We start from the raw sequence: 26,043 nt of genomic DNA, 5'->3' as shown, positions 1-26,043 counted from the left end.
ATGTCCATTTATGTATTGTCCAAGACTGCAGTTTAAATGGACATTTAACTGAATAACTTTAGTAAAACCAGAGCTAATAGGTGTATAAAGTGCTGACAGAGAAAGGAATATTTAATTGAGCCAGACGTATGAGTGTTGTCATGCATGGGTTCAAAAAGAAAATCTTTGAGGCCTTCCTTCGTGGCTAGAGACAGATGAGAAACAAGGACTCTTCCTGGAAGATGTACCCAAACATCTACAGCCTTTCCTAATCTTGTTGAATTGATGCTTGAATAGAGTCATATGTATGTTTGAACCTGAATGAAAAAAATGGATGTACCCAACCATAAGTCTCAAAAGCAGCAGACAGGAGATATGTGTAAAGGGACGGAGCCATGTGTTGTTAAACTCAAGTTAACTAGAATGCTGAGTGCAAGTGTGGGGGTTATGTGGCAAGGCCAGGAGTGTGTGAGGTACTGTGAGTGTGTGAGGTACTGTGAGTGCTGAGTAGGGTGAGCTCAGATCATGAGAACATCTGAATGCTGGAGTCTGGAATTTGTTTAGCAGAGAGTGGGGAACCACAGAAAACTTAAGTGGATAATTTTTTTTTAAAAGTGTCAAAATTTACCTGGATTTTTGACAGAGAGGAAGACTTTGCCTGACGTGTTCACCTTTATACCTCAGTACCCAAAGAGTTCCAGACACATAGTAGGAGCTCACTGTATGAATTCAGTGAGGAGAGGGTGCCCGGCCAGCTTTGCAGGTGGCGATGCAGCATGGATAAGGCTGGTGGGTTTAGGTTGAGCAGTGAGGAGGTTGAATGGATGAACTTAAGGGGACCTTTTTGGAGAAATTACACAAAATTCAAAGCTATCTAGGATTATTTTTAAATCTTTGGAAGGCAATTTGACAGTATACACCAAGGCACTTACAAATATTCTTATCATTTGATCCAGTAATTCTGTTTGTGGGACTCTATCCTAAAGTAATAATCCTAAAAGATGAAAAGTTTTATGCATAAAGAAGTTTTACTTCATTATGGCATATGCTTCAAAAGCGATATTGCAGTATTGCTTTTAATAGAAAAAAATGGAAACAATCAGTCTAACAATCGGGAGACAAGTTATTGTGTACCTTCTGTCTGTGGGGGTATTTAACATGCTGTCATTAAAATCACTATAAAGACAGCGTAATACTACAGATAAATCCTTAAGTTTAAAACGTGCAAAATTGAACACAGTATTTTCAGTTATGGGAGTGTGCGAGGTAAAGCAGAAATCTTTCTCAGTTAAGTGTTTGCCCAGGGGTGGTAAAACACTTAAATCTTTATCCTTCTGTGTATTTCCCTCATTTTACATAATTACCTCATTTACTCAAATACTTATGAAGCATCCATTATGTGCTGCTCTAGGAACTGCGGGTAACCCTGAATAAAACAGAACTCCGGTCCTCGAGCCATAACATTAACAAAATAAATCAACTAAGTGTCTTATGAGACTATTAGTGCTCGGTGAAAAATAAGGCAAAGAAAGAGTAAAATTGCTACTGCATGTACTTTTTGAAATGGAGGGGTAAGGGTCTCCTCCAGGTAGAAGGACAGCGGGCCGAATTCGGAATCGCCCCGGCGGAAATAGAATTAAAAGGCTGGGACGCGCCAGCCTGTCAGCGACGCTGCAGCCGAGGCGTGGCGCGCGGGTTTAGGTTGGGCGCGCTACAAGGTGAAACGGATCACGTGACTCGAGGGGCGGGAGGAAGTGAGCGCAGTTGGGCTGGGCACCTTCCCTGCAAAAAGGCGGGCGGAGCCGAAAACCAAACAAACGCCTTCTGAGTGATTGGGGGCGGGGCAGACGGCGGCGGGCTTAGTTTCCAGAGCCGAGGCCTTCCGCCGAGTTGGTTTTTCGGTTGTTGATCGCGGTGGCCGGGCGGTCTGCGGTCGGGCTGAGACGCGCGGAGCAATGGCGACCTTTGTCAGCGAGCTGGAGGCGGCCAAGAAGAACTTGAGCGAGGCCCTGGGGGACAACGTGAAACAGTAAGAGCTGCCCCAGCGCAGCATCCAGGCCAACACTCGGCTGCTCTCCTGGCCTCGGGCTGCCAGCCCGACCCAGAGACGCCCACACCGCCCGGGGGCCTGTGCAGCCTTGAGTCCGCGGCGGCGGGGCTTCGGGGTTTTTCCGGCCGGGGCGGGGCGGGCCACCCGAACTCGCGGCCCTGGAGGCACCCGGACTCCTGGGCGCTCGGGAGACCCCAGCGGGCGCCGTTGCTCGGGACTCTCTGTCCTGGGTGGGGCGGGAGAAGCGCACTTCTCGCCCAAGGGCCAGGTGAGCAAGCGCGGGCCCCAGCGCGGGCGTGCGCGATGCGGGAGCCGACCTGGGCCGAGTGAGCCGGAGCCCAGGCGCCGGACCAGAGAGGGCACCGCGCGGGGCGGCCGCTCCTGGAGGGCTTCCTGGAGGTGGAGGTCTGTTGATCTCTTGTGATCTGCCAGGCATTATTGGTCAGCGCTTTGACAGCAGTTTCGTAAGGCAAACGGACCCTGCGGTAAAATCATACTCACAGAACACTATGACAATTGTAGTGATGATAGCAGTAGCAGACATTTAAACATTTTAAGCTCTCTAAATGTATTATCTTATCTAATTTTTACAACAGATGTGAGATAGGTACAGTTGCTATTCTTATTTGACAGATGGGAGGACTGAGACCTAGTGAGGATAAGTGACTCTTCAGAAGTCACTGTCAGGGTTGGGACCCACGCTTCTGATTCCAGACTGATGCCTTAGCGGGGCTGTAAAGGATCCCGGAGACGCCCAGGCAGACCATCCAGGTTATGGTAGGGACCGAGTGCACAGCCGGGTTAGATGCAGAATGGCCAAGGGTAAAATCAGTATCCAGCCAACGCCGAAGCCAGACAGCATAGAAGGAACCTCTGAGATACAAGGAAGAGTTTGGAAATTTTCAATACGTTGTTATTGCAACTTTCTTTTTCAAAAATATAGGAAGTAAATGGAAACCTTTAAAACTATAGTGTGTGTCGTTGCTGCTAGATGGCTTCTGTGGTATTCTACACATTTGCATTGCTCAGTGGATACACACTTTTAAATGACATTGGTGGAGGAGCAATTTGGGAATACTTAATTTTTCTCCAATACTTTCTTTTCATCCTTCTTTATTATTTCTGGATTGAAGTTACTTAGCTTGGATGTCATACATGAATTTTGGAGTTTTTCCTTCATGTGAAATTTTGGGGTGGTGGAGTTGACTGTCTGCTTTTCATCCTAACAAGATAATAAAAAATTGAAACTATAAGAAGACTAGAAGTAAAATCCGTTATTTTAGCACAATTATTTAATTTTTGATGACCATTTATTGACTCCCAAAGATATAATGTTCCACTTCCTTTTTTTTGAACTGGGGTCTTGCTCTGTGGCAGAGGCTGACGAACAGTGGCCTGATCACACAATTCACAGCGACCTTGATCTCCTGGGCTCAAGAGATCCTCCCCTGCCGCAAGCCTATAGCTGGGGCTATAGGCACGCCCCACCAATCCTGGCTGAAGATTTTTTTTTTCAGAGATAGGGTCTTGCTATGTTGCCCAGGCTGGTCTCAAATCCTGGCCTCAAGCAGCCCTCCCGCATTGACCTCCCAACATTCTGAGATTACAGGCATGAGCCACCACACCCGACTATCATGTTCCACTGAAAGTTATCTTTTAATATTCCTGTTCACTGTCAGCCTATTCTTTGTTTATTGAATTAAATATTCTTAAACTTATTTTAGTAGTAAAATTGACAGCTTTCACCTTGATTAATTACTACAGCTTTTCACTTTTGTAATACTGACTGGTAAAATTTACATTTTTAAGCACATAATCAGCTTTTCACTCTGTTCCATCTAGAATGCTTACAAATATTTGAAAGCGAATGTTTACCTACCATAATAAATCTGAAGGACCTGGCTTGTGTATAATTGCCTTTAACCTTGATTGGATGCAGTGGTGACCTCTTTGATCCCATACTCATCAATTACAGGTTCAGGGCTGCCAGAAATGTTTTTGAAATTAGCATTCGTTATTCAGTTTTTAAAGGCCAAAGCCGACTATCTGATGTTGGTCAACTACTGATGCTGAAACTAAATTTAGTGCATCTAGATAGAGCGTGAATCCCCACTAAAATGCAATCAAAAGGTTTTTATGCCATAAACAGTTAATAGTACAGTATTGTTCTAAATTTGTTTTTCCATTCTCTCATTGTTCTTTTCCCTTCTCCTTAAAAAGTGCCTCTTGGTTAAATAGTAACACTGCTATACTGAGTCATTTCTTACATTTCCTCATGAGCACTTTGCTTTGGGTTGCACAACCTGACTATTTAAGTGTGGTCCTTGGTGGTAGGCAAAACATACAGGGTTATGCACAGAGGCTGGATATGAGTTATTTGCTACTTATCCAGTGGTTTGAACATCCCGTCATGTCTGACTGGTTGGGCTGTGTGCCCAAGCTGCTTCCAGGAAGACGTGGCTTTGCTAAGCAACTCACTTTGTATAGTAGCCAGTAGAGCGCCATGTTCAAATAGGTGCCTGATTTTTTTATTTGAAGATTTGATCATATTTATTTATGTATTTATTTATCTATTTTGAGATGGGGTCTCGCTTTGTCGCCCAGGCTGGAGTGCAGTGGCGCGATCTCGACTCACTGCAACCTCTACCTCCTGGGCTCAAGTGATTCTCCTGCATCAGCCTCCTGAGTAGCTGGGATTACAGGCACCTGCCACCATGTCCGGCTAATTTTTGTATTTTTTGTAGAGACAGGGTTTTGCCATGTTGGCCAGGCTGGTCTCGAACTCCTGACCTCAAGTGATCCACCTGCCTCGGCCTCCCAAAGTGCTAGAATTACAGGCATGAGTCACTGTGCCCAGCCAAGATCATATGTTATTTAATATTCTTCAGGTATCTCCAGTGCTTCGTAGACTGACCCACTTACACTTCTACCCATTGTCCTCACCTTCACAGGGATTGATTGACTTTTTATTTCGTATTTGTCTTTAGTCCATGTGTGTTGCTGTAAAGGAATACTTGAGGCTGGGTAATTTATAAAGAAGATAATTTGGCTTACAGTTATGCAGGCTACCAAAAGCATGGCACCAGCATCTTCTGGTGAGGGCCTCAGGCTGCTTCACTCATGGTGAAAGGTGAAGGGAAACCTGCATGTGCAGATTACTATGCGAGAGGAAGCAAGAGAGGGGGAAGGTGCCAGGCTCTTTTTTAACAACTGGCTCTTGGGGAATCTCCTGCAGGACCTCAGAGTGAGTGAGCACTCACTCATTACCACCAGGAAAGATCGCACCAAGCCATTGGTGAGGAATCCGCCCCCATAACCCAAACACTTCTCATTAGGCTCCACTTCCAACCCTGGGGATTAAATGTCATCATGAAGTTTGGTCAAGTATCCAAAGTATAGCAGTATTGTTGAGGGAAACAGTCATTTGTCTGTGGCTACACAGTGAGTTAATGCAGGGACCAGGATTGGAGAGCAAGTGTTTTAACCCTTGGTAGCTCGTTCTAGCTCTTTGGGCTGAAACGTTTGCCATTGGAGAAAATAGTTTGCGTTATTTTGACAGAGCTTCCTGGTAGAGCCTTGTTTTAGTTCTGGAACAAGTTTATACATTTGCTTTTTATAAAATACTGACATAGGACTTTTAAATAATAGAGTTTTTCTCCAGATTACTACCCTTTTTTGTTGCATTGAATGGGATAGGAAAAGAACTTTTTCTGTGGAGCATTTTATTTTTTTCATTATTATTCCTGTCCTTTAAAAAAATGTATGAAAGTGTCCACTGTTGGAAAGTTACTATTGACCTATTGACGAATGAATGTGCAAATATCAGGTGGAAAGGGTGCCAAGCTCGAGAGCTGCACATGTTTTGTTGTTGAGTGAAATGGGCCTGAAAGATGGCCGTGATGTCATGGGTTTTGGGCCACTTAAGACCTCATAAAAGCTATGGGTTTTCTCCTGAAAAAAACAACAACAAACATGAACCCAGAGCTTTGCATGCAACTACATATGTACATAGTCAATTACGTACAGGGATGCTAAGATGACTTGAAGCTCATCCACACACGGGGGAGGTCCTACCGTGGGTATCATATAGCAGTGAGAATATAAACCATCTTGTTTAGAAATCTGATTTTTTTTTTCCTGTTAGGAACTCAAGTACTAAGTAATATTTCATCCCATTCCATGAACAAGAGGCAGCTTCCTTAAGTACCACAACAAGGGTTGTGGATGTGATGCAAAGTGATACATTTCACTCCAATTTCTAACACTGTTGTTAAAGTGTAAAAGGTTAAGTCATTTTTTTTTCTACTAGTTACTTAGTAATTTTTATTATTATGTGTTGGTTTTCACTTTAAAAACTACCAAGTTTCTCATATCCCCAGGCATTTTCTTTGTGCTGAGATGTTTAGGAACTCATCTTTTTTTCAGCCAGTTAGATTGAAAGTTGAGTTTATCTGAAGGGAAGGATGTCACCTAAAACAAATATAAATGACTACTCCTCCCTCTGTTAAACACACACACTTTAAAATGTAAATCGAAAATGCAGGATTCTGGAGAGTAGGTCTATTAGAAACGTGACAGTGAGAAACAGAGGTATAGCTGTAGATTCTAAGTGAATCATGAGTTCAATTCTGTGACTGCCTGCCAATTTCCTTTTATTAGTTTTGAGACAGGGTCTTGTTCTGTCCTCCAAGCTGGAGTGTAGTGGCGTGATCATGGCTCACTGCGGCCTTGACCTCCTGGGCTCAATCAGTCCCTCCACTTCAGCCTTCCAGGTAGCAGGGACCACAGGCATGCACCACCATGACAGCCTTGTTGTTGTGTGTTCACGTGGTTATTTCTTTGTATGTGAATGTGTCTGGTGTCTGTATCCTAACTGCCTCTTCTTATAAGGACACAAGTCATATTGGATTAGGGCCCACCCTAATGGTCTCATTTTAAGTACTATTTAAAGGCCCAATCTCCAAATACAGTCACATTCTGCAGTAGCAGGATTAAGGCTTTAACATAGGACTTTGTAGGGGGACACAATTCAGCCCATGAAGCTAGGTACTGCAAAATTTCCTTTCCTGAGAATTGGAGCATTTATGCTGAACTTGGGAAAGAAGCAACATCTCTTCATGCTGTAGTCCCAGCTACTCAGGAGGCTGAGGTGGGAGGGTAGCTTAAAACCAGAAGTTCAAGGCTATGGTGAGTTCTGATTGTGCCCCTGCATTCCAGCCTGAGTGACAGAATAAAACTCTGTCTCTAAACAACAACAACAACAACAACAACAAAGAGAACTAGAAGCAGCAAAATCTGTGGTTCATAATATTGTTTCTGCCTCTACAGATACTGGGCTAACCTGAAGCTGTGGTTCAAGCAGAAGATCAGCAAAGAGGAGTTTGACCTTGAAGCGCATAGACTTCTCACACAGGATAATGGTAAACTGATTGTCTGTGGAGTTATTTTACTATTCTCTAGTTTTCCTAGATTAGTAGTAAAGTCATTTCCCTTTCTAAAATGTGAAGTTTTGGTTTTGTGGTGTGTAAGGTTAGCTTAATAATGTGGATATTTAAAATTAAGTATAAAGAAAGGCAGAGTAGGGGCTATCCAAATCCTGACAAGCTAGACCAAAGCTGTGGTTTCCTTATGTTGAAAATATTTTTAATTTGATTGTCACTATCTTCCCTTTTTCAGTCCATTCTCACAATGATTTCCTCCTGGCCATTCTCACGCGTTGTCAGATTTTGGTTTCTACACCAGGTAAGGGAGTGGAAATACTTCCAGTATGTGTCAGTCAGCAAAGCACTAGACTTTAGCTTTCTTTAATAGACACAGCCAGTGTTTGTAAAGCAGACGTTTTTAAACTGCTCAGAAGAAAAATTTTATTATGTAGATACAAATTCTTTTACAGAATCTTTTTTTCTTTTTAAAGCAAAAACAATTTTTAAGAAAAAGGTATGATTTCTCATTTTCTATTCTTGGCATACATTTTAATTCTTTCCAGTGGAACCAAAACCTCCTGAACCCCTTTCGGTGTCATCCAGAGCTTGAACTTCTATTTCTGGAGAAAAAAACCTGTTCACAAATGAGCTGTGCAATTTGATCACCATTTTTGACATCAAAGTTTTCGCTGGCAAAATTGAATAGTACAACATCAACATTTCCTCTTTAATCTTTATCTTATGATGCCAGCTCCTACATCAATAAAGTGTTTTTCAGCCAAGCCAGATGTAGGGCTAGTCTTGTCTAACACCCCGAAGGAAGGGCTATCTGAATGTCCGTTTTCACAGGCGCTTTCTCCCTAGGTGGTATTGTGTAATCGTAGGCATGTTGAAGTCCCAGACCAGGTGGACCCTGGGTCCGGGCGTGTTGTGCTGGGAGAGTCGTGCTGCCCTCCCCTACAGGCCGGTTTGCTCCTTGGGGGAAATGATGGGGTCCTTCAGAATAGGGAACGGGATAGCCGGAAGGCAAGCAAGGAGACAGCCCAGGAACAAGAGGGCGCAGGGCAGGCACCGCAGCAGGAACGCCCAAATCTACGGAGCCTTTGTAAAGCAGGCTACGGTCTCTGTACTTACATTGCCTTTTGATATTGACTCTCGACTCAGCTACATTTTAGATGACTTAAGTAAATGAGAAAGAGGGTGGGAAGTCGGGATGAAGAAGGTAAGGGGGATGAAGAGAGGGCAGTTGGTGTTAGGTGTCCCATACCTCAGGGATACCTAACTTGAAAGGTGTCTGTAGCAGGGTGGTGGGGGAACCGCAACATATGTCGGGACCTGGACTTCCACTGTGTTCTTAAGTAAGATAGCACCTGGAAGGTCAAGCTTCAGCACCTGTGTTTGGCAGATTACTGGTGGAGAACAAGAGGTAAGGGACAGTAGCATGTTGAGGGGGTGGGTGAAAACTAAACCTGTCACTTTAACCTAAAGAGCAGATTAAGCTGTAAGTCACCTCTTTCAACTATCTTGTTTTAATCAGTCAAAAATGAGTAATTAGATACATTGAAAACTTTCTTCGTGATAAAAGTCATGCTGCTCATTAGTTTTTGTGTTTCTAAATTGCAATTTATGTCTATTTATGAGAGTACAAAAGTTACCATTAGAATTGTGCTTTCCAACCCCGTTGGAGATTAAACTGAAAATTTTTAAGGGCTTAGGGTAATTCTGATGATCATATATCAAAAGCTCATGTTTTATGTATAAATGGCTAGTTTCTTTTATCCTTTCTCTCTGTTTACCTCTATTGTATAATAAAGAACTCACAGCCTGGGCGTGGTGGCTCATGCCTATAATCCCAGCACTTTGGGAGGCTGAGGTGGATGGATCACTTGAGGTCAGGAGTTCGAGACCAGCCTGGCCATCATGGTGAAACCCTAACTCTACTTATAATACAAAAAAAAATTAGCTGGGTGTAGTGGTGCACACCTGTAGTCCCAGCTACTTGGGAGGCTGAGGCAGAGAATCGCTTGAACCTGGGAGGTAGAGGTTACAGTGAGCTGAGACTGTGCCACTGCACTTCAGCCTGGGTAACAGAGTGAAACTGTGTCTCAAAAAAAAAAAAAGAATAGAATTCACATAAAGTCTCCTAACACCTCATTCCTTGATCCTCAAAGAAGTCGTTGTTAATGTGTAGTAAACTGTGACACTTGCTTGTGGGGTGCGTTAGAGAACATGACTGCTTCCTTACCCTCACCACACTTACCACCGCACGTTCTTCCACCGTGTCAGACTTTTGATGTGCTATTTTATTTATATACAAGTGGACTTTAGCCATTCCTCTTTTATGTCCAAAGTTAAATCAAAATCTTCCTTGTTGTATAAAATTTAATTTGATCAAAAAAGCCAATATTGTGAGGATTACATCTTACTTTTTAGGGAGGTATATTGTAAATTGCCCCATACGCAAAAGATAAATGGAGTGATCAGAAATAAAAACCCTGGTTGATAAGAGTCAAGAGACTTAGGTTCAAGTGTAGGTTTTGCCACTAGCTTATATATTACAGTTACTTGGGTGTTCTTAGTTTTCATATTTATAAAATAATTTACAGCAATTTCTACCCCATAGGATTATGAAAAAACAGATGAAAGAATGTATAAAAAGTGATTTTAAAAATAAAAAATGCCAGCTGGGTGGCTTAAGCCTCTAATCCCAGCACTTGGGAAGCTGAGGTGGGTGGATCACCTGAGGTCAGGAGTTCAAGACCAGCCTGGCCAACATGGTGAAACCTGTCTCTATTAAAAATACAAAAATTAGCCAGGTGCAGTGGTAGGCACCTGTAATCTCAGCTACTAGGGAAGCTGAGGCAGGAGAATCTCTTGAACCTGGAGGCAGAGGTTTCAGTGAGCCAAGATCGTGCCACTGCCCTCCAGCCTGGGTGACAGACTAAGACCCTGTCTCAAATAAAATTAAATGAAATTAAATTAAAAAAACAAATAAAAATGCCAAACAAATGTTGAAGTGGTATTAGTAAGTGTAGGTGGCTAATTTTAATTAAATCAAAACCTTTGATATTCTGAATGCTTGTTAATAGTTACATTCAAATGAAGAAGCAGTTGAATTTTCAGAATGTATTCTTCCATATAAAATTCTTCCGATAAAATTCCCCAAATTTATTTTCTCAAACTGAAATTAATATTTGTTAGTAACAAAGAGGAGATTTCTATTCAAAGTAAAATATAGTTCTTTGTACCTCGCAATTTTGGATGGGTTGTTTTCTAGTTTTCTAAGTTAGTCAGGAAAGATGATATTAATAATAATATTTGTTGAGTAACTACAGCATACTAGACACTGTATATGCGTTACCTTTAATCCTCACAACAATTCTGCAGGGTAGGTGTTAGCCTGTTCTTATAGATAAGGAAACAAACTTCAGAGAAGAGAAAACAAAATAAAAACTTGCCTTAGGCCTTATCCAGCTAGTAAGTGGATGGGTTGGATCGAAACTGAAATCTAAGTGCTACTAAAACGCTTTCCCTCTTGTCAGGGTTAGGCCTTACCGTGCTTTGCATGGCCACACAGCAGCAGCTGGTTAGCTCTGAGTTTGCAGGCCTGCTCCTTTGCATCATCATCTTCATGTTCAGCCTACTTTCCAGTTTCATTCATTTCACCTAGCATCCAGTTTCATTTATCGGGAAGAGATTTCTTGGGAAAATCATCTAAGACTGGGTGACCTTATCAAGTGAGATCTGTGCATGCCAAAGATAAGAGGAACTTCCCAAACAGTTCTTTTTAAACTGAGGCATCCGGAATCTTTTTTTCTCAAAGCTTGAAAAAGTTTCTTTCAAACAATATCAAAATTGCAGGAACATTTTACTATGATTATGGGTGACTTTTTTCTTTCTTAAAAATTTTTTTGGGTTTTCTTTTTAAGTGTACTATAGTGAGGTTGTATTACTTTTTTTTTTTTTTTTATGTTAAACAATACATGTTCACGGTTAAAAAAATGTCAATAGCACAGACAATTTCATGATAAAAGCTTTTTCCCACTCCTAGACCTATTCCCAAAGGCAACTATTTGCTTTTTGTTCTTCTGGTAGGACCTCTATGGCCCTCATAGTTGCTTAAATCTATTTCTGGATTTACTGATTTTAACATCTCTTATTGCTGTGTGTTCTTTGAGATTTCCTCAACTCTTTTGGCCTTTCTGTTGAATGCATTATTTAATTCAGCAATTTTAATAGCATCTTATTTCATGGATAGACATGTCAAATTTTTCTGTGGATACCAGTTAGAAATTTATCAGAATTCTTTTGCATTTCCTGTCTAGGACCTCATTATTATTATTATGTTTACCTTGCTCTTGTCGTGTTTAAGTATATTGTCAAATATCTGGTGATTCATTGTTGTCCATTTCATGTTTAAGAATGAAGGATAAAACTGCCTAGAGACTTCTTGTCAGCTGCTGATAAACTGGGGGTCTCCCAGATTTCCATATGCAGAGAGCTTTGCTGTAAGGTACCAATGTCTATACTAACTACCTTAGTAAATCCCAGAAATTGTGTTCGGTTAAACTAGCAAATAGTCCTTATTCCCTCCTCACCTTCCTTCTAACCCCCTGCCCCAGCTATTATAAATACCCTGCTCTGTGTCATTCTGTGCGTGGGAATGAGCCTTCATGGGCCTGTGAACTGCAGTTGTGCAGAAGGGCCCTGCTGCGCTTGGTTTGGTGCTGTACCATCATTATCTTGAAATTCTTAATTTTTGAATATGAGGCCCAGCACTTTGATTTTGTACCGAACCCACTTTTGGGGGTGAGTGAACGGGTTTGCGTGGATGATTTAAGGATACAGACTTTCCATTAATTTTGTTTTTAGCCTGACAGATCCCTCCTGGTTTCCACTCCACTCACATTCTCCCAGTCCAGGTTGTGGGTTTCTACCAGGCAGGTCGACGCGCTTCTGCCTCATTTGCCTAGCCTAGGTTACAGCTTCCATGGGTCTGCTTTGTGAGTCTGCACCCTAGAAATTTGTTGACATCTTATCGTGTCTGCCACTCATTTTCCTTTTTTTTTTTTCTGAAACACAATCTTGCTCTGTCTGCCAGGTTGGCATGTAGTGGCATGACCTCAGCTCACTGCAACATCCGTCTCCTGGGCTCAAGCAATTCTCCTGCGTCAGCCTCCCAAGTAGCTGGGATTACAGGCCTGTGCTACCATGCTCAGCAAATTTTTGTATCTTTAGTAGAGACGGGGTTTTACCATGTTGGCCAGACTGGTCTTGAACTCCTGACCTAAGGTAATCCACCCACCTTGGCCTCCCAAAGTGTTGGGATTACAGGTGTGAGGCACCATGCCCGGCCTCATTTTCCTTTTTAATCTCTGTTGTGGAAGTGTGCCGTTTACCTTCCTTGCTTTCATATTTCGTGGAGTCTTGGAAGAGAGAGGAGATAGATACAGGTGCTCGGTTCATCATCTTAGACCAGCAAATTTTGTCCTACATCTGTAATAATACTACTGCTGATCAACGAAACACCCAATAAACATTAATTAAAAATATTTATCTTCCTAAAAAATTTTAGTTGCAGCTAGGAATAAAATGTGATTTGAAAAGATTGATAATTATATTTAGCGAAGTAGAAAGAGAAGATTTGGATTTAAGCATTCATTATTTATTTGCATTTTTGAGCATTCCATGCCGCTTAACCCAAATGAAAACAAACAGTAGTTATGAGTTGTCATTATTTTTACTTACGGTTATATTTTTCTGTCTCCTAGAGGGTGCTGGATCTTTGCCCTGGACAGGGGGTTCTGCAGCAAAACCTGGAAAACCCAAGGGAAAGAAAAAGCTTTCTTCTGTTCGTCAGAAATTTGATGTAGGTGGTTCTTCAGTAGATCTTGATAATGACTGACTGAAGTTCTGGTGTGATGGGACTAGCTTTAGTTTTTAAGCAAATATCAAAATACTGGTAGTGGAGTTAAAAAAAGGGAGTATGATTAGAGAAGAAAAGGGTTTGAAGGATTGTGAATTCTAGGTGTCTACATTTTTATAGTTCTTGCTTAAATATTAATGTTATTACTAGTACCTAATGATTTTTCAGTTATTCAAAACAATGCCTTTGTTCTCTCTCTTCTGAAGTATTTTTCTTGAATGAATAATGTTTCTTGGATGAAGACATCTGTCCCAAGGGTTTAGGCAGCTTGGAGGCCTTTGGTGGGGTCTTGGTGATGCTCAGCTGGGCCCTGAGCCTTTTGGGGACTAGTAGAGATGGCATGAAGGCGTTTGCCTTTAAAATTTGTAAGCAATTTAAAAGAAATTGCTTTTTCAAGCACATATTTGGGGGAAAAAAGCTTCCCAAAAGTAACCATTTTATAGGTTTATGGGGTATTGATAGCTTTATTGATTAACATCAATAAACATTTATTTTCACCTTGCCTCTATCTTTAGATCAATAAGACTATCCAATCTGGAGGGCATCAGGATCTCTAGAGAGACATGTCTGGTTTAAAAGACATGCTCGATATAAAATAGTTTTATACTTGGAAAATGGAAAAAACCATGTTGTTTTCATAATAGTTTGAAACAGGGACAAATCATCTTCACTATAAAATCTTTTATGTTGGACTTAAGCAAAAGCTACCAGTGATGATGGAGAATATGAATGGGCTATCAGAATCTCCCAGGGGAAGGCTGAGATTTTTATGAATGAAAATGACTGTATCTTAGGTTCTGTGTTGAGAATTCTAAGTAGAAAATAACAGCAATTAAATAGTTACACTACACAGCATTATCTTGGAATATTTGTTATTTCATATGCCATATTGGTTAGCCTGCCATATTGGTTAGGCTTTTTAAGGCTTAATTGAATCATTCATTATACGTTTATACTTTTAGAACCTACTTACAGTTAAATTTAAAATGCTCTGACTTGTCTGAATATAGTTCCGTCTTCTCCTTCAATTATTTTTAGCACAATGCCATACATTCTGTGATCACCAGGGTATTAATTGAATAGAATAAACTACTGTGCAAACTACCATTATTCCCCTTAATTCACGTCTTCATTATTACCTTGTATTGGATGTGAGTTTGTGATGATTTGTGCATGAATTACTTTTTTATTTCCTTAACGCCTGTGGTATAGTTTTGGTGACATTAATTTGTAGGAGCTCAACTTCAATACAGTAGTTACTTTGTGTCTTGTTTGCCACTGTCATGAATAATTTTAAAAAGTTTTTTTTACTCATAGCATAGATTCCAGCCTCAAAATCCTCTCTCAGGAGCCCAGCAATTTGTGGCAAAGGATCCCCAAGATGATGATGACTTGAAACTTTGTTCCCATACAATGATGCTTCCCACTCGAGGCCAGCTTGAAGGGAGAATGATAGTGACTGCTTATGAGCACGGGCTGGACAACGTCACCGAGGAGGCTGTTTCAGCTGTTGTCTATGCTGTGGAGGTTGGTTTGCTGTTGGGAGAAAGGCTTGTGTGTTGTTTAAAGTCAGTATTGCAAGAAAAGAACCCAAAGGTCACTCTGATTTCACAGAATTGTCATTGTTGAAGTTGTTTGCCTTTTTTTTTGAGACAGTGTCACTTCATCTCCTAGGCTGGAGTGCAGTGGCACGATCATGGCGCACCGCAACATGGAAATCCTGGGCTCAAGCTATCCTCCAGCCTCAGCCTCTCAAGAGCTGGGACTGTAGACATGCACCACCATACCTGGCTAATTTTCTTTAGAATTTTTTTTGTAACAATAGGGGTCTCTCTTTGTTGCCTAGGCTGGTCTCGAATTTGTGGGCTCAAGTGACCTTCCCGCCTTGGCCTCCCAAAGTGCTGGGATTTACACGTGTGAGCCACAGCACCTGGCTGAAAGTTGTTTTTTAGGAGGAGACACTCATTACAATCCAAATAATTGTCTTCAGTTAATAGACTAAGCTTTTCAGAAAGGTTATTTATGTCATAACTCTTCTGCTCGATCTGATGTTTTGTCAACAGGGGAACGGTTTTTAAGGAAATAAATGAAATTGAGAATCCTGAAGATTAAAGTCACTTATTTTTGCTGCGGTACAGCACTGAAGAGCATTAGTCTTGGCATCTGAACGGCAGAGTTCTTGTCACTGCCCATGATTTAGTTCGTCCATTCATTTTATCCATTTAGTTACTTGACAAAACTAATTTGACATTGAGGCCTATAGTGAATGGATGCAGCCAGATAACATTGGATGATTCTTTTCGATTCTCTGAGCCCTATTGTCTTCATCTGTATCTCAAAAATAGTAACAGTTGTCTCATGAAGTTATAAACGTTAAGTGAATTGTGTGTGCAAATCAATTATAAATAGTACAATAATGTCTTGATATAAGTGGATTTTCCTTGGTTTAATTGAAACACCCTGCCTGATCCTGGCTCTTCTACTAATAATGGTAGCCTGGGATGAGTTCAGTCACTCTCTTTTCACAAACTTCCTTAACCTTTTCCTATGTACTTGGCTGTCATAAAAGTGAAGATAAATCAAGTACCTAATTTATTTTGTGCTTATTTCATATATATCTATAGTCTATGTGGCTTTTGAGAGAGCCCAAAGTCATTTTTGTGTACTTTTATTTAAAGTCATCTAAAAATCATTTTTGAGAGAGAGGACCTAATTTAGAGATGTAAAACTTTTCAAATAAACTTCATGTGGCGCAAGCCCATCTTAAAGAGAATTACTAATAAATGAACATAAGCACGCCCCCTTCTTTCCCGTCTTCCTGCTCCTTTGGTAGGCTCTGTGGCTCTTCATGTGAACATTCATTTGGTTGTATACACATCTCCATCTAAATGCCAATAAACGGTTTTTGGTCAATAGAATTTTATGATTTGCTTTTAAAGAGGAGGAGATCATGCTATTTTTCTTTTCTTATTTTCACAGAATCACCTTAAAGATATACTGACGTCAGTTGTGTCAAGAAGGAAAGCTTATCGGTTACGAGATGGCCATTTTAAATATGCCTTTGGCAGTAATGTGACCCCACAGCCATACCTGAAGAATAGTGTAGTAGCTTACAACAACTTAATAGAAAGGTAAATGAAGTTTCTTGTAAATTTTTTTTTTGAGACGGAGTTTCACTCTTGTTGCCCAGACAGGAGTGCTACGGTGCAATCTCAGCTCGGTGCAGTCTCGGCTCACTGCAACCTCTGCCTCCCGGGTTCAAGTGATTCTCCTACCTCAGCCTCCTGAGTAGCTGGGATAACAGGCATGTGCCACCGTGCCCAGCTAATTTTTGTATTTTTAGTAGAGACGGGGTTTCTTCATGTTGGTCCGGCTGGTCTCGAACTCCTGACCTCATGTGATCCGCCCACTGCAGCCTTGCTAGTTGGTTATACTCCTCTTGCTAAATAGACCACCGTTAAATAATTGATTATGTTTCCGTATGTTTAAAGTACCTTTAGTAGGAGACAATTTTATTTTTTTAAGTCCTATACTTGCCTGAGATCAAGTGAATTATTTTGGTACTTTCTTTTTAATCAGAAGTGAAGTTCCAGAGTTTGGCTGCATGTGGGTTTAGTGTGTTGTCCCCCACCTCGACTCTTAGGTGGAGTGGAGTAGTGCATAGGCAGTGCATCCTGAGGGCTCCTGAGGGGCATCACCTGCTTGATGGGGAAGCGAGCCTACTTTCAATTAGAAGCAGGGCCTGTGATTGTTGGGTCACAGCTGGGTTTCTTGGCGGTGGGAGGAGGAGGAGTGGTAGATATTTCTCCAGGCCCTCATTTTGCTCTTGTAGCTCAAGATCATGGCATGTGCCTGGTGTCATCACATTGCTTTTTTGGCCTCCTGCCATGCAGACGTGGTCTCTCAGCTCATCTCTGGGATTCCTGTGTCCTCTTCCCATTGAGGGCTTCAGGACGTGTCTGTGTCCTGACTTACTCCTCTATGAGACAACCTAGATTACCTTCATCCCTATGTTGTCTTTCTTACCTTCCGTCTCCCTCTGTCCTCCACTTCCCCCAAAGGGAATTTAGTCTGAATTTTAAGCCTTTGGAAAAGCAAAAAGCCAGTAATATAATTTTCCTTATGGTTACTGAAGTGACTTGAATTTCCTGTGAATGCTGGACTTTGCATATCTGGTTAGTTAGGAAGAAGAGAGGTAAAGAGATAACTGGGACTTGCACGTTCAGAGAAAAAAGTATGACTGGGAAGGCTGGCAGGGTGATTGGTGGAGAAGTAACAGGAAGGGAAGGCAGGAGGTGTAGGTGGAAAAGCTGAGCGTTGGATAGAGCAGAGTGTTGATACCACATGTGGGAGTTTGTACCGTTGCCCACTGCATGGCTCTGAAGATCTTTACAGGGGGCATGGGCCTATTTTAACCCATCTTAAAATTGGGCTCTCTGTTTAGATTGCCGTATGTGGTGATTTATTGTCTGGTCGCATTCAGGCATATCTGTTTGGGATCATTCTTCTTTAGAAAAAAAACAAACCCCCAAAAGTGGCTCCTTGTAGTGGGTGATGTTGGGAGCAGTGTCTGGCCCTGGCGGGACTCCCAAGCCCTCTCTGCCCTGCTGGCCAGTCTCTGAGTGCCTTTGCCTGTCTGTTGGGCACTTGTTACTCTAACAGGCCGCTTTTGTCTGATGCTTCAGTTCCACGCTGACGTTCCACTGTGCTTTCCTCTGAGTTACTGCTTCACTCTTTTGTTTTACCTCACGCTATGTCCCCAGCATTGTGTAGTTTATCTCCGACTGGGTCATGAGGTAAAAGCCATGTCTGACTTCTCAATTTGTACCTGGCTGTATTTTAGGAAATTGGCAGCTTCTGGATTAATTTTCCCCATTCTCGATTTTTGCCTATTGCTTCTGTGCTGTGTCTTCTTTTCTTCTCATTTATTTAAAACCAGTTGTCTGCAGTACCATTCGCCTCCCTCTTTATTTGTTTTAAATGTTATATTCCTGTAGTTAAGGTCTATTAGTTGTTTCAACTGGAAGCCCTTTAAGGGAAACAATTTTTATTCAGTATCCTGGGCTAAGTAAATATGTTAACATTGTAGAAGAAGGAGTGTAAATATAGTTGCAGTATGTTTTATTTCCAGCCTTTAAAAATTAAAATTACAGACTATTCATGTCTGCAGGAGTAGACATTGAATGGATTTCTAATTCAATTGAAGATATTTCTAATAAGATTCTATCAGGCCAGTCCTATCCTTGCTGTTCAGTTGTCTCCATGCTGGGAATATTTCTGAAAGTTTTATTTTCAGCCCTCCAGCTTTTACTGCTCCCTGTGCTGGTCAGAATCCAGCTTCTCACCCACCCCCAGATGATGCCGAGCAGCAGGCTGCACTCCTGCTGGCGTGCTCCGGAGACACTCTACCTGCATCTTTGCCTCCGGTGAACATGTATGACCTTTTTGAAGCTTTGCAGGTGAGTCTTGGCTCCTTAAAGTTTACCTAGATTTATGGATAGGTTAAGAGATTCTTCAAGTCTACAAAGGTATTGACTGTTTTTTTTCTACTTCTTGGCTTTGTGTTTTTCAGTTTTGTCTGTTACGAAAGCCATTATTAATACTGGCCTCATTTTTCAAATCCTGAGCCCATCTTCCTTCTCCCCACTAAAGAAAAAAAAAACAACAAAAAATCCCTTGTCTTCCTATTTCCTTATCTTCTTGTTATCCAATTGGTGATTCATTTTAGTGTCTGACTGAAAGTTTCTAAGTTGAGTGTATGTTTTGTTGATGTAAAGCCTTTTATATGTTGGAAAAATAAGTCTACTGAAGAATAATTGGAGCGTTAATTTTTTAATCCCAGGTACACAGGGAAGTCATCCCTACACACACTGTCTATGCCCTTAACATTGAAAGGATCATCACGAAACTCTGGCATCCAAATCATGAAGAGCTGCAGCAAGACAAAGTTCACCGCCAGCGCTTGGCAGCGAAGGAGGGGCTCTTGCTGTGCTAAATTAGGGTTTGAGGGTGTGGGACCCTCACCAAATTCATTCATTACTGAAAATTCAATGTTTTTTGGGTCCACATTTCAAGGCTGAAGTGTATAGTGTATATATAACCTTTCCTATGGAAATGTGACATTGAGTACATTTGTGTTGCTGTTGTGAAGCCTTTAATATAAATCTTTGGTAATGACCCATATCTCTGTATTTATGTGTTCTCAGCTGTGGGAGCAGGCACTAATAAAATCCTGTGCCTGGAATGGAGATGCTTAGGTACCTGAGGCTTAGTGTCCTGTGGTCTGCATGTAAGATAGATGACATCCTAGAACAAAGAAGCTGTTATAACATAGTCCCCCGGATCAGCAGGACATCTCTGTGTTCAGTGACATCATACATTCTATATCTAGAAGTCTAAAATTTCTGCCTTTCTCCTAAAGAATGTGCTCTTGCATTTTGGCTGAAATAACCTCCACAGTGTTAAAAATCAGATACCTCCTTTAGTGACCAGTTTAATAGCTATAGGTAGCCCCTGAAAAATTGTTATCACTATAACTCCACAGGAAGTATGACTTGGAAGTGCTATGTGTACTAAACCATATAAAGTCTCTTTGCATTTAAAACCAAAATCAAAACAAAACTCTTGGAATGTAAGTAATTAACTCTATGTCTTCCCATGACTCAAATTTTGTTAGAGTTAGTATGTCCAAAGATTTTGATTGGCAGTTTCTTGGGTTAATTATTCCTATAGAATGTATTTTAAGAAATCAACACAAATTGGATATATGCTTGGTAATTGCCCTATTTCTAGGAGGTATCTAATTCTATCCTTTTAAGTGATAAAGTGAAAATAATTTACATTCGACAGTGTTACTGATAACAAACCTAGGTTTTTTAAGAGATGTTGCTTTTTACTTAAGGGATAGCATTGACAAATTAAGAATGCATAGATAGGTTCATGTAGGTCTAAATAGCTATATAGCTATGTATATATGGTTCACGTATCTGGATCTGTGTATTTGATTTTGTATTTTAAATGTGACAAATAAACCTTTTGGGAGAAAACTTTGTTGTTTATTAAACCTTACAAGGAATATTGCCTTCTACAGAAATATGAAAATTGCTTGTTTTATGAGGGCTTGGCAGAGACTTCTCAAAATAATGTACTAGATGAGAAAGATTAAAAAGCAGATTTCAACTAAGGTATGCCATTTTTTTTTTTTCTTTTTGAGCTAGGGTCTTGCTTTGTCTCCCTGACTGGAGTGCAGTGGTATGGTAACAGCTCAGTGCAGCCTCGACCTCCGGGCTCAGGTGATTCTCCCATCTCAGTCTCCTAAGTAGCTGGGACTACAGACTTGCACCACCATGCACGGCTAATTTAAATTTTTTTTTTTGTAAAGACAGAGTTTTACTATGTTGCCCTGGCTGGTCCTGAATTCCTGAGTTCAAGCAGTCTGCCCACGTTGGCCTCCCAAAGTGTTAGGATTACAGGCTTGGACTACTGCAGCTGGCCAGGTATGTAATTTCTTTACTTATGTATAGATTAAGAGTTAAAAAGAGAACGAACAGCTTAGTTTCAGTTCTTGGCACAAGCCTTTAGTTTTAGGTGAGATACTGAAGAATTTTTAGGGTTTGGAAGAATTTGAACTAATACTCAAATACAGTAGTTTTGGTTTGGACTACTCATATATCTGGGCCTTAATGCTGCCTAGGGAGTATGTGTGAAATGTCATAGTCCCGAGCTTTGACCATGTTCTGCTGCCCATTGCAGTGTCAGGTTCCATAGGCTGTATGGCTGTATGTACAGCACAGAGGAAACTGCAAACAGGAAAACTTCTCACTACTCTCTAGGACCTGGTGCCACCACAGAATGCTGGAGGGCCTCCCTTTGCCTCATGTATTTCAGTCTACACTCTAGTTTTCTGCTCTCCATGCCAGTTTTCCTAGGAAATCATTTTCTAAAGAGGGGAGATGGAGTAAAGTGCAGGGCAGGAGGGTAGAAACAGTAATACTTTGCATTTTCACAAGAGCCCCTGAAACATCTGAACTTTGCCCCCAAAGGCTGGTTTCATCTGTAACAGCATTGCCGGCTGTGGGGACGCTGAGTGCAATCATCTCTTCTCTAATTAGGTTAAGAAACGAATGCTTACTATCAAGCCTCATGTAGAAAAATAATTATTTTAATGAGGGAAAAAGCTGTTAGAAACCATGTAATTTCAGACTTAGAATAAAACTTATTTTTTCCTCCAGGAATTTAAGTAATTATCTTTTGGCTACAGGTGTATCACTGGGCAAAACCAGGTGTGATAAGGCTGGCCGTACTTCTCCGGGCAGGTGGGAGGACTCACTTAGCATGTTCTTTTGTTGTTGTTCTGAATTTATAAAAAAAAAAAAAGCTTTTAGGTTCAGGAGTACAAGTGTGCAGGCTTGTTATGTAGCGTGTTGTTATCACCTTTGTCACCCACTCCTCTGATCAACCAAGCACTAAGTCACTCAAACACTTTTCCTTGCCATTGCCTGAAGTGATGCCCACAGGTAAATGCCTGTGTCCTACTGTGCCTTTGACTCATTCCAAAATGCCTGTGGGAGGAAGAGTAAGAGTAAGGAAGCTTAGCTGAGGGGTCAGAGTTGGAGTGGCTCAGCATTTAATTCTAATGGGTTAAAAAGGACAAATAGCAGCCAGATTATTTCTGGAGAATCAACTACTACTTTATGGCACTGTAAATTGTTAGGACTAATGTTCCTAAAAGCGTACAATTAAGACTTACGGGTTCATACTTTTATTTAAAATTCAGATCCCTTTATGGAATTTCTTTCATGTGACTCTGGTAATGTACCATTGCTGAGAGCATACAAAACGTGGCTGAGGAAAAAAGGTATTTATGCCAAACTTCCCCCACTGCACACACTTTCTTCCCTGTGTCTTCACAGACACCAGTATTACACTGCATCTCATCAACGCTTTTTGATTCAAAGCTGTAATATGTTGGTACCAAACTGGATGGAGAATAAGGTGCAGCCAATAAACTGAATGTAACTTTTCACAATGCTAATAGGTAAAGAAAACCACCATAGCCTGTTGTCTTTATTATCAAAGTTTATTGTTGGGGTCAGTTCCTATCTACTAAGGAGTACAACTATGTCTCATTATGTGCTATAGTAATTCTAGGGTAACAGCCATTCTGCAAAATAGTTGTACTGGGGCTCTGTTAGGCATAGATCATAATTAAGTCAGTGGAAGAATGAGCCCAGAGAAACCCTGACAGTAGAGCCATTACTCTAGGAAAGTTCCAGTGCTGTGCAACCTGTAAGGCATCATCGCTCAGGTGATGATCAGACTCACGGAGGTGTTGGAGTGAAACAGGAGTTGAACCCATTTTCTACTCTTCTTGGCAGGATAACTATGGCTCCAAGGCAGGAACCCAAAATTAGGTCTTATAAAATCTTGCAAGTTCCCAAAGCAAGAGAAATAAGACATAAAGAAGAAACAGCCAGTAATTAGGACAGTAGATGAAAAATTAGGTGGAACTGGAGGGAATGGAAACTTCTGGAATGCAAAGTAGCTGGGTTTAGATGCCATTTGAGATGACCAAGAATACAGTACAGGAAAAAGCAAATGGGGAAACAATTAAAATACTGACAGTTATTCAGATACTAGAGATTAAGTAAAATTTCCCCCTTAGGGGAAAACTGGTTTAAAAGGATCAGAAAAGTGAATCACTAACAGGAAAATGAGTACCTGAGTAGAAATAGGTGTTTCAAGATGCCAAGAACAGTTTAATATACAGGTGAGCTGAGTCTACAGGAAGGAAAAGTGGTTATGGCAGCCTGTTTCCAGATTTGACATTGGAATGACATTTCTAGCAATGGCTTTGTCTATGAGGTCCTGGCATATTTTTTGTAGCACAGATCACTTTTAAAGGAATGTTTTCGTAACACTCAAACTTATGTGGGAATGCAAATTACTATAGTGTAAAAATTCAGTGACCTCCCACTTATTACTGGAGGGCAGGAGATTAGGAAGTCTTGAAAGAGCCGTGGTTAAAGGCCCAAGCCCCCACTGCCCTGTGATAAAAATATTAAAGAAATTAACAAAAAAGCAACAGATGAGTCAGTGGGCCTTGTACCATGTAGACAGCAGATAATTTATACCGACTTCTTCTGCAGGCACCCCGAGAAACAGAAGAGCTTGCATACGAAATCTTGCCCTATCATTAAATACAATAATGAAAGAAACAGGGCCATCAAATGAGACCCTAAAAACGTGTAGCTGCCAATCAGGTTGGGATGATAAATAAAACAGCATAGTTTAACCTATATTTTCCACACTAACCCAGTTTGTCTATAGAAAAGCCATCTGCTGGCACCAGGCCAGTATGTCTTAATTTTGTTGTTATCCTAAGTATCTCATTTTTCCAAAAGAGGAAATGTGTAAGTAAGTAGCAGGTATACATAAGTGACACATTTCTACAAAGCTTTTTGGAAGTGCTACGTTTGGAAGCACTTTCAAAGGCAGAATAAAACTTTACTTGAGGTTTTCTCCATAGAAGGACACAAGAGTTGTGCCCATATGATGAGTCCCATGTTGCTGTTGAACAAATTGTCTCTTCTCCGGCAAATACCTTTGTTTGTTCATATTTACAGGTTTCTTTTGATGGACAGATGGAGTAATCTCCAAAACAAGAAATGGGGCAAAAGCAGTTTCATTTCTGATCATGTCTCTGATGAAATGATAGGTCCTAGACTTTTCTGATACTTTATATGGTGTCAGGGAGGGGCTGGGCTGTGTCCTGGGATGGATGTATAGGCTGCTGTCTGGACCTGGGCTGTTAAGAGCCCTGTGCCCTTTTCCTGATGTTCCCTGCGCATCCAGTACATCCACACTTTCAGGAATAATCTTTATGAGGATTTTCCTCTCCAACCGTTTCAGTCAGAATTCCATTTGCTGGAAAACAGAGAGAACCTAAATGAATTAACCCTTGGCTTTTTGGAATAACTTTTAACAAACATAATAAATCCATCAGTCAGATTTCCAAATTGATGACAAGAGGCAGTTTTATGACCACTTGGTCTCCCAAATCTCTTGTTCACTGTGAATCTGTCTACTCCCATTGCTTCTTCAGGAGCTGCACAGAGAATTGTGGCCATCTAGAAGAGCAAAAGCTCGTGACCAACATTAGGTGCTAACATTCATAGATGTGGCTTAGCATCGCTTTTGCTCCTTCCCTCTTCCGGCAGGTTTTAATCATGTACCTGAGGTAGTAAGGAGCTTAGGAAATTAAAAGTGCACAAAAATGTTATCTAACAAAAAGAGGGCAAAGTAAAAGGTAAATGAGGAAAAGATGGAAACTCAACGTAATGGTCAGCAGAAAAGGGAGGCTGGATTCATGGGGTTTCTCAAAGCAGGGGGAACACAAGCGGTAAAAGAACCAATTTTGGTGATTTTGAATGTAACAGTAAGAACTTCTCCTTGCTCTATTTAATTCCAGGGATCTCAGAATTACAATGGGATTCAGCAATGTGAGTACATTTGATTTGGGGGCAAGGAAGGAGATGTAAGTCACTCTTTGAAACATCTGGACTTATGTAGTTGAAGTAGGTAAAAGAAGTTCCCATTAACATTTCATTTGGAGAAAAAAGGAAGATGAAAGCACCTAATTATACTTTAAAAGAAACAGAATGTGTGAAGATGATTGATGGTTTCAGGTCCTCTATAAAAGAGGTCGCTTCTTCCTTCATATAAAACACTGTATCTGGAGGATCAAATTAATTTATAATTAGGGAGGTAAGAATGAGAAGGTAAATGAACCGTCTGTTCTTTGTGGGTGTCTCCCCCTGCTGTACATGCCCATCTTCTTCCTCTCTGGAGTTGTGGGTGGGTGGGGTCATTTCACTAGTGTTGTCTCGGTTAGGCCTCCATTCCTATTTTCCTTTGGAAGCTGCTCCTTTTCTGTACTCAACCCGGAAAATTCCAGGCCTATTGTCCTCAGCCCTCAAACTTTATTCACTAGAGTCTGTTTTATTTTTGTTGTTGTTTTAAAGATCCAGTTTAAAAATATCTTCAGACATCTGTACTACAGGAAATTACTGTAATAGCCCACGTGAAGGTCATGAGACTAAGATGATGTTCTAAAACCCCTGAAGTCCCTAGCGAAAAGCAAGCAGAGCTATTATTATTTCCTGGTGGCATACTGCAGCCCGCTCCAGGACTGAGACCCGAGGCCCAGAGGACACCGTACTGAAGGTCACTTAGTGCTCTCCCTACGTCATGGTCCTACAGGCCAGTGAAAGTGAGTACAGCTGTCCCAGCATGTCAGTTACACATACTGGCCATACATGTTCAGCATAATTTATAAGAGAAAGAAAAATGTTGGCTTCTCAGACAAAATTTTGTGTGAACTGAACAATGTCAGACTAAGCTTCTTTGGGCCCAAATAATTTCTTTGAACTTTACAGCTCTCAGATGTTCTGGCAGCTCATTCTTGGTTAATTTCACCTATTATACAAGTGTTTCTGGGTCCAGGCCACAGAGCAAAATAGACACAAAGTAAATCAAGCAACAGAAGTTTCATATAAAGGAGAAAATGCTAATGGTCTGTTATCTATACCAGCAGTCCCCAACTTTTTTGGTCCCAGGGACTGGTTTTGTGGAAGACAATTTTTCCATAGACCCAGGGTGTCGGG

At 41.1% G+C, this 26,043-nt stretch overlaps 2 protein-coding genes across 5 annotated transcripts in view; both read left to right on the top strand.

Annotated features, from left to right (window-relative positions):
* The first annotated feature begins 1,837 nt into the window (after positions 1 to 1,837).
* TADA1 (transcriptional adaptor 1) lies at positions 1,838 to 20,424 on the top strand. 2 transcript variants are annotated; one of them, XM_012444511.3, is made up of 8 exons: positions 1,838 to 2,008; positions 7,358 to 7,449; positions 7,706 to 7,771; positions 13,224 to 13,321; positions 14,696 to 14,905; positions 16,358 to 16,509; positions 18,663 to 18,837; positions 19,221 to 20,424. In XM_012444511.3, the coding sequence occupies exons 1-8, from the start codon at positions 1,935 to 1,937 to the stop codon at positions 19,371 to 19,373; spliced, it is 1,020 nt and encodes a 339-aa protein (XP_012299934.1). In that variant the 5' UTR covers positions 1,838 to 1,934; the 3' UTR covers positions 19,374 to 20,424. The 2 variants fall into 2 exon arrangements, with proteins under 2 accessions (XP_012299934.1, XP_012299935.1); XM_012444512.3 differs by having other exon boundaries at positions 1,846 to 2,008; positions 18,675 to 18,837.
* A 339-nt stretch (positions 20,425 to 20,763) lies between these two features.
* FAM78B (family with sequence similarity 78 member B) overlaps positions 20,764 to 26,043 on the top strand; it is a 323,508-nt gene continuing 318,228 nt past the window's right edge. The window contains exons 1-2 of one of the 3 annotated variants that reach the window (XM_064370732.1): positions 20,764 to 20,874; positions 24,849 to 25,649. The gene's annotated coding sequence lies outside the window, so the exon portion shown is untranslated. The other 2 variants (XM_064370734.1, XM_064370733.1) reach the window with 2 other exon arrangements.

Source organism: Aotus nancymaae, unplaced genomic scaffold (genome assembly GCF_030222135.1).
Source record: "Aotus nancymaae isolate 86718 unplaced genomic scaffold, 86718_ANA_hifiasm-v0.15.2.pri h1tg000108l, whole genome shotgun sequence".
Taxonomy (NCBI): Eukaryota; Metazoa; Chordata; class Mammalia; order Primates; family Aotidae; genus Aotus; species Aotus nancymaae.
Note: the sequence above shows the minus strand (reverse complement) of the source record. Positions and strands in the feature narration are given on the sequence as shown.